Source organism: Temnothorax curvispinosus, unplaced genomic scaffold (assembly GCF_003070985.1).
Source record: "Temnothorax curvispinosus isolate PA1 unplaced genomic scaffold, ASM307098v1 QBEX01014070.1, whole genome shotgun sequence".
NCBI lineage: Eukaryota > Metazoa > Arthropoda > Insecta > Hymenoptera > Formicidae > Temnothorax > Temnothorax curvispinosus.
The window spans coordinates 15,235-25,804 of record NW_020223850.1 but is presented as its reverse complement, the minus strand read 5'-3'; the positions used below and the strand labels follow the sequence as shown (position 1 = coordinate 25,804).

At 27.1% G+C, this 10,570-nt stretch overlaps 1 protein-coding gene across 1 annotated transcript; it reads left to right on the top strand.

Moving 5' to 3' along the window:
• The first annotated feature begins 698 nt into the window (after nt 1-698).
• On the top strand, nt 699-10,291 carry LOC112464265 (thyrotropin-releasing hormone-degrading ectoenzyme-like). The gene is made up of 13 exons (XM_025031141.1): nt 699-745; nt 1,717-2,229; nt 3,070-3,570; nt 4,594-4,780; nt 5,083-5,248; nt 5,366-5,447; nt 6,214-6,551; nt 6,812-7,089; nt 7,814-7,992; nt 8,082-8,420; nt 8,518-8,587; nt 8,804-8,902; nt 10,133-10,291. The coding sequence occupies exons 2-13, from the start codon at nt 2,138-2,140 to the stop codon at nt 10,289-10,291; spliced, it is 2,490 nt and encodes an 829-aa protein (XP_024886909.1). The 5' UTR covers nt 699-745; nt 1,717-2,137.
• Nucleotides 10,292-10,570: the final 279 nt, after the last annotated feature.

Below are 10,570 nucleotides of genomic sequence, written 5' to 3'. Positions count from 1 at the left end.
GTAAACAGTTTTATATTTCCGATAAACACACGACAGTTTAGTTTCAAGTTTCAATAATAAAAAAAATTAAAAAATTAATTTAATTATATAAAACAATATTTATTTATTCAATAACCATGTTGTAAGCAGGGACAATGTAATCTTATGTAAATAAGGAGTCAATAATATAAAATACTTTATTGCAAGATTGCATATTATTATTGCATATTAGATTGTAGAAAAATATGTAGAAGACATAAATCTTATGGTTAGTAACAATATAACGATATTCGAATTTATCAGATAATAATATGACTTTAACTGCTTGAGACCGCGATTGCATTGTAGCGTGCATCGATTTCGTCGCACGAAAAGGCACTATGCGTGTGTCTTCGTTGCATTATAAGTTCATAACTTCAATACAATGAGATTCGTTGTATGTAATTTTTTTGTGCTTTGCGTTCTAACGTGGGCTTTTCCAAGTATATTTTTCAATCTATAATATTTCAGACGTTTCTCGATCTTTGTTTTTATGTTCTTGTGCGATATAAAAACCCATGTTATAAACACACCACGGCGTGACAAACAACAACAATTGCCAACGACCTGTTAACAATATTTCGTCTTGTGTCGCGGCACGTTGGGGTGACATAGCAGCCGATTGCCAATTGCTCGTATTAATCCGCGCCTCGCACTCAGTTCTTCTTAAGCTCTCGAGACGGAAAGGTCACGATAGTGTAGATAGACGTCTGGCAATTCGTAACTGGTAAGTATTAATCACAGTTAATTTCAAATTTTACCTATATTATTGTAAATTCTGAAGTATCCTTGTTAGATTTGTATTAAACTTGAATTAAATTTTACAGTCTTTCCATAAACGAGTCATTTATTATTCTTCTTTATTACATTTCACTTATTCCATATTAAGATTCCAAATTTGTTGCATTTCGGTGATCAGTTACTTGTTATTGTTATGTTAGACAACACATTTCGAAATTAGAAAATTTTATCTACTGGACTGACAATATAAATGGCATAGAAATCTGTTTCTGATGTCTTACATGTAATTCACACAAATAACTCAATAACTTAATAACTTAATAACAGATTCGTGCAAAATAATAAAAAACAATAACTTTTCGTAATTAACACGGTATTTTGCGAGATGTTATATTTTGAATAAATGTATTGTTCCTACTTGTACTAAATTTTTGTGTAATTTAGAAAACCTTCCGATCTTCCGAAGATTACTCGAATGATACCAACGAAGCAAACATGATTTTAAAAATAAAATTATCTATTTTTTTTAACTACATTAAATACTTATAATACAAACTTGTTATAATTAAAATGAAGGGAGGGTGTTCGGACTGCGGAAACAAAGTAATCAATATCAATACAATACATTCACAGAATAGGTCTTTATTTTATCATAGTTTATTGTATTACGAAATCTTTACAATAAGAGGTGTAACAATTGACCTAAACTGAGGGTCGGAGAAAAGCAATATATAAAGAATAATCTGACGTACATGCTGCGCGCCTAGCCAAAATACAAATTACAGTTATACTTAATTACAAACAGTTGTATAGCATTAAACTGCACGAATCTCAAAAACACCTCGTCATGAACTTAATTGTACATGTAATGGAATATACATACAAAATTGTTATAATATTGTCGTTTCTTTACAAATATTTACTTTAAATTTCACGTTTCTTTTTCTTTTAACTTAGGCTCATTTCTACAAACACCACTGAACCTGTTTAGAAAATTATGGAATTATTCCAATTATTACTATTCAATATAATGTTGATTATGTCATCTGTTTCTGAAAAAACGTTTATCACTGAAGTTCGCGCCGCTTACCGCTTGCCGAATAATACAATACCGAATAATTATAGAATATGGTTAGATGTAGACGTTGAAAGGAATATCTTTTATGGCAAATCCAAAATCAACATAATTATTTACGAACAAACGCATGAGATATCCTTGCACTCAGTACATTTGAACATAATTAAAAGTACAATTGAAAATACTGATATGCGTGAAAGGACCAAACATATTGCAAATAAACATCTTTACTTTGAGAAAATAGAAGTTGTGACTATTGATTTTAACTATATACTAACACCTGGTAATTATACTCTGAATATGGTATACAAGGGTGTCATATCTGATATAAATGACTCCGTCAAAGGTGGTTTCTTCAAGACTCCGTTTATAAATGAAACAGGAGATAGAGAGTGAGTAGATTTAAAACTAACAAGAACATATACACATGCATTATTAAAAGAAAATTAATAATTTAAAAAAAAATTAATAAACTGTTTATATCAAAATGTTGACTATTTTAACCGATTATAAGAAATTTCATAAATATGTTATTAGATATAAAGAATGCGTAAGATATACACTAAAATATTTTAAAAAATTCTAAAGGACATCCTAATAACTTTATTAGGAGATTGAAAATACGCCGCGTATTCGGATTTTTTCGTGACATTTTTATTGACTTATCATCTACAATTATATTATTATTGTATAGATTTTATTTCTTCATGTTTTTAACATAAATATTATATTGTTCAGTATAGTTTTTGTAACACTTTATTTTACAATACAAATAAACGAATGCGTGCATAAGTATGTCTAATGAAAATCGATTAGCAACAAAGTTTCTTTAATCTGAGCTTATATTTGTTTATATTTTTAATTTACGTAATACAAATAAGTAAGTTTCAAATTTAAACTATAGAAAAATCAGACGTTGAAAGATATATGCTATTCATTATATTTATATAAAATTTCAATATTTTAAAAGCAATTGTGAGTTCCATATTTTATGTGTATATATTATAACATTGCATACTATAGAGACATTATTATACATATATTGTAGTATAGTATACTTTAATAGAATAATGTATAAATATAAATTAATAATAAGAAATGCATACAATAATATTATAAAAATATATTATTTTTTAATCGTAACATTGTATGCATTGTTTCGTTGCTCTTATACCACACATTAATACAAACTAATAATTTAACATTATTACAAACATTGTTAAAACTCGTAGATGGTTTGTCTCAACACATAACTGGGCTACTGGAATACGACGAACATTTCCATGTTGGGACGAGCCAGAAATAAAAGCTACATTTAAAATTATCGTATTACAAGTACGAAATTACTATGAAAAGTACACGGTTTTATCCAATACGCATTATAGAAAGAGAGTCCGTGATACTTATGATAGCATTGTAGAAACACATTTTGAAAAAACATCTGAAATACCCACTTATCTCGTAGCTATAGTATTGTGCAATTTCTCCGCCTCTCTACATATGAATATATTTGAGAAATTTGGAGGCAGTCGACCATTTAAAATGAATGTAGACTTGAGATGCAGAGAAAAAATTTTAAATAAATTAATATTTGCAAGTCATGTTATTGCAAACGTTACGCACTACTTTCAAGACGAGTGGAAGCAATTGATTGTGTTTCCAACGCAAGAACATATCGCGGTTCCAGGCTTGATAGATGACGGCATGGCAAAGTGGGGACTCACATTTTACAGGTAAATATGATTATATAATTTTCAACTGCGATTAAACATTCATAACCCATTAAAAGATAGAATTAAACACACTTTTACTCTTTCCAATCAAATAATTCAGAAATTTGTATATTTTTATTGTTAAATTGGTTTCATCATATGATTGTATAATTATGTATAATGACTATATATAGTGATATGTGCATAATTGTGCCGTAAAGTCTGTTCCTAAAAGAAAGCGAAAATATATTTAGTGACTAAAATAAGAAATTTACTAAAATAAATTTAGTACAAAATATACATACGTCGCATTGAGTTGACCAATTACAATATAAAAGGAGTTAAGACCATTAAAAATATTATTTTTCATATTTACTTTCGTATAAATTTTAGAGAAAAGTGCTGATTTTAAGATTCAGTGAAATATCGAGGCTTTGAATGTTGAAGGTGTCAATATCAATATTCATCGATGACATGTATGCCACAATAGACAAGTGGTATAATTGTTTTACAAAATGTGTGACGATAAAAGATTTTAATAGTAATAGAACATTTTTAATAGTTAGATTAGGTTGTTAATTAGTTAGGGTTGTTTTCGTATTATAATTGGTTAATTTATTTTAACAACAATTTCATATACATGCTTTTTTCTTACATGGCAGCAATGATAGTTATATGATAAGTCATAAATTAAGTATTAAAAATATTTTTGATACAATTTGCTAGGAATTGCAAACATTTTGCTAGGAATTGTGGTAGGCTCAAACATAATCATACGACTAAAAGTATAAATTAGGGAATGCTGTATATAAGATTTTAAATATATTTTCTTGTAAAGTTACATATTGAGATTAATGTTTATTTTTTTATAAATTGTGTAAATAAATTTGTATTTTTAAATAAAATTAATCGCCTATCTAACAATTTATTCTGAATTACATTAAGTATAAGTAATATTAAAATGAAAATAATTATGATATAATAAAATTAAAAAAGCGATAAATAAGGCGACAAGATAATACGATAATTATAAATAATTTTCAGAGACAAAGATATTATTTATGATGAGATGAGAGATAATATTGTCCGCAAAATGGAAATAGCGTCTATAATCGGACGTGAAATAGCACGACAATTGTTGAATTCTAAGACAAGTCCATCATGGTGGTCCCACTTCTGGTTAAATGAGGGTATTGCTACGGTTCTTTTTACATCAAAAATCATTGATAAGGTTAATTGCTTATACATCTCTTATATTATTTTACTTAAAAATAAAATGCACTTTTTCAAAATGATATATACTAGGAGAGATTTTAGGAATCCTAGTTCAAGTATTTTCAATGTTATCTACAAAATTGTAAAATACTTACTTTGAAAGTGTTCATATGCATATTTTTGAGCTTAATAAAAAATATCAAAACAACTGCAGTAACAGCGTGCAAATGGATGCTGTTGCATATTGCTAGTCAAAGCATTCATTCAAATTAAATATTCCATGATTACTTTTATCATCATGTAAGCTTTCGTTTATAGATTATTCCAAATTCTCAAATGTCGGATTTGTTTGTTGTCCAAATTCTGCAAGAATCTCTCTATTTAGACGAGCAAGGAATTATGGAATCTCTTACATCGTGGGAACAAAAAGGCAACACAATCTCTGATATTAATTCAATTTTCTCTTTCTCTTATTATATCAAAGGTAATATAAAGAAGTACAAGATGTAAAAAATAAAATTTACAAAATTACAAATTTTTCATTGCTGTTAATAAATTTAGTTAATTACATCTAATTATTTTATAATGTTATTTGTTATAGCACCTGCTATATTGCGCATGTTGCAACATATAGTGGGCGATCAAGTGTTTTGGAATGGTATCGAAAAATATTTAAAAAAACAGTGAGTATATATTTCTATTCTTATTGCTCTATATCGATATTGTCTTCAAGTTTTCCTCAAACTTGTATTAATATATTTTTTTTCTCTTCAAATGTGATTTACTTATCTCTTTCTCTATTTTTTTTCGATATGTCCACAACCCCGAGCTAATTTTTATTTTCTTTCTTGGTTTTATATTAATGATTTTTGATGATTTGTTTGATTAGTTCTTCCTATTATACTTTTTCCTATTTTTACTTAATAATAGTTTTAAGATTTTTTTGCTTTTATTTCTTTTCCCTTATTTTTTACTTTTTTTACGTTTTTTACTAACTTACATTTCATGATTTTCTCTTAATTTCTTTATCATTTTATCTTCGCTGTTATTTCTCTTTATCAATTCTTAGTTTAATTATTTTTTTCAATGTTCAACTTATTTCAAAATATTCTGATAAGTTTTCTCTCTTTAATTAATATCTAATCATAATTTCAATATATTAATGCAATATATGAATGACTCACGTATTTTTTTACTCTTTACATCTTTAAATAAGTATATAATTTTTTAGAATTCATTCTTCAACAGTTATATTAGATTTTATCATATAAATTCTTTCTATCTTTTTTCCTGTAACTTCTTATCTTATCTTTGTTAAAATTATATATACTGACATAAGCTGCTAACATACAGAAATAAATTTAGCAATAAATTTTACTTTTTAATGTAATATGTATTGCATTACATATACCGTATTAACGTGATTAAATTTTGCGAAATTTTTGTTAGATCAGCTACTCCGAGTGATTTCTGGGCTGTTTATGAATCTTCTGATGAAGCATTAAGATTTATAGTACCAAAAATTAACATAACAGAGATAATGTATCCTTGGATAAGTCAAAATCATTATCCTGTTCTAAATGTAGCATGTAATTATAACAATGAAAGCTATTTTGTCATAAGGATGAAAAATGCATCCGAAACATGGCAGATACCCTTGACATTTACTATGCGGTCGTACATCAATTTTTATTATACTTTACCTGTTATAGTTACTCTTAAAAATAAAATTCCTATGCCTATGCTTTCTAAAGATGACTGGATAATATTGAACTTGCAACAAATTGGTAAGTATTAAACGATTATTTTCTTGTATCTTCGCATTTATTTCGTATAAACAAAATGTAGTAAAACAATAAAGAAAAAAATTTAACTCAAATCAAGTATATCAATGTCAAGGTTATTAACTCTCGGTTGTCACACGGCCTTTTTTTCGAACACGTTTGTCACACGAGGTCAATTTTTATGTACATACATGGCACTTTTCTTCTATCTTTTTTTCCGGAAAAGATTTAATGGTCAATAACACAAATTTATTTTCTAACAGGATATTATCGTGTCAACTACGATGCTGAGAATTGGCGAAGAATTGCATGTTACCTCAATTCGGAAAACTATAAGAATATTCATGTTGTTAATCGTGCTCAAATCATCGACGATGCGTTTTATTTTACCATGACGAAACAACTTGATGCCTCTATATTTTGGAAACTCACAAGATACTTATCGCGAGAGACGGAATATGTTGCATGGTATCCTATGATCAAAGTTCTTGAACGCATATCTCACATCTTCCAATTTCCAGATGAAAGTAAATATGTCAAGGTAAAAGATGTTGCTCAGAAAAGTTGTTACATCTAAACATTATATACTTTGTAATGAAATAACAATTGTGACATAATTGATTCAATAAAATATCCCAGTAAGCAAAATACAGCATGCGGCAGCAAAGATTAGAATCTCACACCAATACCACAGCCATCTATATTTTCTATGATTATTTCGGCTCTGCTCAGAATGTGTCTGCGCAGATTTAGTTATCTGAGATGATACATGTAGAGTCCTAGCTAGATATATATGCAGCTATAATTCTGTTACGTTTTTTCATAATTTTGTTCAACAAAAATTTAAACGTAAAAGACCCTCATATCGTCGGTATTATCACCATAAAACTACCTTTTAAAAAAAATGAAAAAAAACGTCAAGTGTTTATTGTTTATATGTTATTACAAAACTAATGCAAAGCTATAAAAGTTTTTAAATATTACAATACCAAACTATTTTTATCCTAAAGTGTATCTAAACGCGTTATATACGTATAATTTTTATGTATTACAAAATAAAATTACAATGTCTTAAAAACAGTATGTCGTTTTGGGCACAAGTCCCCTATATAATGATAAAAAAAATCTAAAAATTTTCTAATTATGTTGCATTTATTTTTTTAAAAAAGTATTTTTAAGTGCACGTATATATTCGCACGACCCATAACTTTTTCAGACATAATTAACAACTTAATTAAAAATATTTATAATTTTACAATATTTAGACGATCATACTCGGACAATTGAAACCGCTTCTTCAAACAATAAAATATAACGAAGATCGAAATGACAGTTATTTAATGGAATGTTTAAGACAAGAAGCTGTAAAATGGGCATGCGTTCTCAATGATTCTAGCTGCAAGACAATAGCCTTGAATAAACTACGACAGCACTTCACAGACATGTAATTTACGCTTAAATAGAGTATTTTATAAAAATATTTAAAATATACGTGTAAGATTCTAAACTAAATTTTATAACTTGTCTCTTTAGACCTCATCAATTCTCGTCAGGGTGGAAAAAATGGACATATTGTAATGGTTTATCGATAGCAGATAAAACTGTTTTAATGAAAGTGCATCGAATGTATATGATTGAAACTATACTATTCCGAAACGAACGAAAAAATTTAGAACTCCTGGCTTGTTCTAAACATTTTTACATAAATTCCATCATCATGAAATCAGAAGATTATGAAGAATATTATTTTAGAACTATAAGAGAAAATCGCATTGATAATATTAAATTTTTTCATTACAATGTTGCGAAACACGCAAGAGATAACTTAGTACTTAATCATATATTAAGAAATTGGGAAAGAGCCAAACCCAAGTAAATTATTTTCTTCCATATAAATATATTCTAGTTGTAATCATGAATATCTTATATGTATGCGAATTAATAAAAATCGTTTGTTTTGTTTTTGCAGAGACATTAGTGTGACTACAGCATTAATTGATATTATAAACCACGTGTATTCTAAGGAACAACTTGACAGGGTAATATTTACAAGCATTATGGCTCACATGTTATCTTTCTATTTCATCAATCTTATAAGATTTTTGTATATTTTTAGCGTAATCAATCTAATTGTAGTAAAAGAATAATTTCATACAAAATAACTGAAATATATAGTAGCAATTAAATATATTCTATATAAGATTAAAGTAATTTATTGATAGGAAATAGTATATAAAATAATCTGTATGTTTTAGATAAAGAAATTTTTGCTGATGTATGTACAGAGGTGGTTAATGTTAGAATTCAAATTTACTACTAATCTTAAATACCTTAACTCAAAATTATTTAGCAAGGTAAGAATTTATACATAAAGGTAAAAATGCAAAATTGAGGTTTTGGGATCTGTTAGGGAAACAAATAAATCTTACTTATTCTTACATATTTCTTAAAATTTAAAAATAGCTATAAAAATTACAGTTGTGACGAAAGAAACGTAGAAAATGGAGGAACATGGGGAAATAAACGTAAAATCGTTAAAACCTTACGATGGAATTTTTAATTAATTTTTAATTAATTTTTAACTAATTTTTTTTACGTTTTTTTAGATATTTTAGGTCACAGAATCTTGAGCTAGCAATCTAGGGGTACTCAACATATAAAGGTCTTAAATATCTGGAAACAATCAAATATCTTATAAATAATAAATTTTAGAAAAAAATGTTTTATACAGAAGTCGTAAGGTTTAAAAAGACGCATTTAATGGCAGTTATAGTCCATAAATGACGTTGCCAAAGTCAGATCAAGACCAACTTTATTTTATCAAATAAAAACCCCTATTTTTTATTGTATTATCTCTTTCTACTCATTGATTTAAACAACTTTTGTTTAAAACATTTTTTTTAAATCTATTATTTACAAGATATTTGATTGCTTCCAGACTCTTTTAGGACACCCTTTATATATTGAGTACCCCCAGACAGCTGGCTAAAGATTCTGTGACTGAAAATACGCAAGAAAACGTAAAAAAATTAGTTAAAAATTAATTAAAAACCCTGTTCGGGATTTTAATAATTTTACGTTTTTTCCCATTTTACTCCATTTTTCTTCTACAGGCTTAAATTTCATAGCCATTCTACGGTTCAAAATATGCGGCTAAGAATACGTATTATTTTCTTTAAATATAAGTTTTCAGAACCTCAATTTTGCATACCTTCCTTTGAAGATATTATCACAATTACAAAAAAATGTATTATCAACATTTATTATTAAACATGTGCTACTCTATACGTCACTTGATTACAAACGGCATAATATGACATGCATATAATTTTCAACACAATAATCTCGTATTTTCCATGCAACATAATCATTAATTAAAATTGATCAATTTACGAAGTCACGAGCAAAAACAAATATGTGGTCGTATATGCATATATGTTGTATGTACATAATACATTTTGTAGCTGCATCGAATGTGCGAAAATATTATAAATATTGTTTTTAAGTACCAAAATTATTTATTTGTTAACAACAAGTGGAATAAATTATAAATTTATTTGTAACATATTAAAATTATTTTATAGATTTTTGAATGTGCAAGAGACGAAGTAAATAAACTAATTTTGGATATTATCAAAAAGATTAAGTTACGTTTGTCTCAAATCAAGAATCAGAGAAACACTTTGGTTTCCATGTTTGGAATCAGTTCAGCCGGCCAAAAAATGGAAAACTGCAATGCTTGAAGTAAAACAAATGCATTATAGATTTTTGAAAAAATTGTCAGACATTTTCTTTTTTTATGTTACTCTAGTATTTATTTAGATTTATATATTGCTTATCTATTGTCCATTATATATGAGTTTTATAGTTATTTCTGTGACTACATAGAATATCTTAAATATTATTATAAGAGTCTCTCTCTCACTAGTTATTTTAATATATATACATTTACATACGTATATGTTAATATATATGTATGCATATGTATATAAATATAATTTATTATTTTAATAACTTCCACA

Coding starts and splice junctions, on each gene's coding strand:
- LOC112464265 (XM_025031141.1), top strand. CDS start 2,138: ATGGTATACAAGGGTGTCATATCTGATATAAATGACTCCGTCAAAGGT. Junction 2,230..3,069: donor AATGAAACAGGAGATAGAGA/GTGAGTAGATTT, acceptor TAAAACTCGTAG/ATGGTTTGTCTCAACACATA. Junction 4,781..5,082: donor CATCAAAAATCATTGATAAG/GTTAATTGCTTA, acceptor TTTCGTTTATAG/ATTATTCCAAATTCTCAAAT.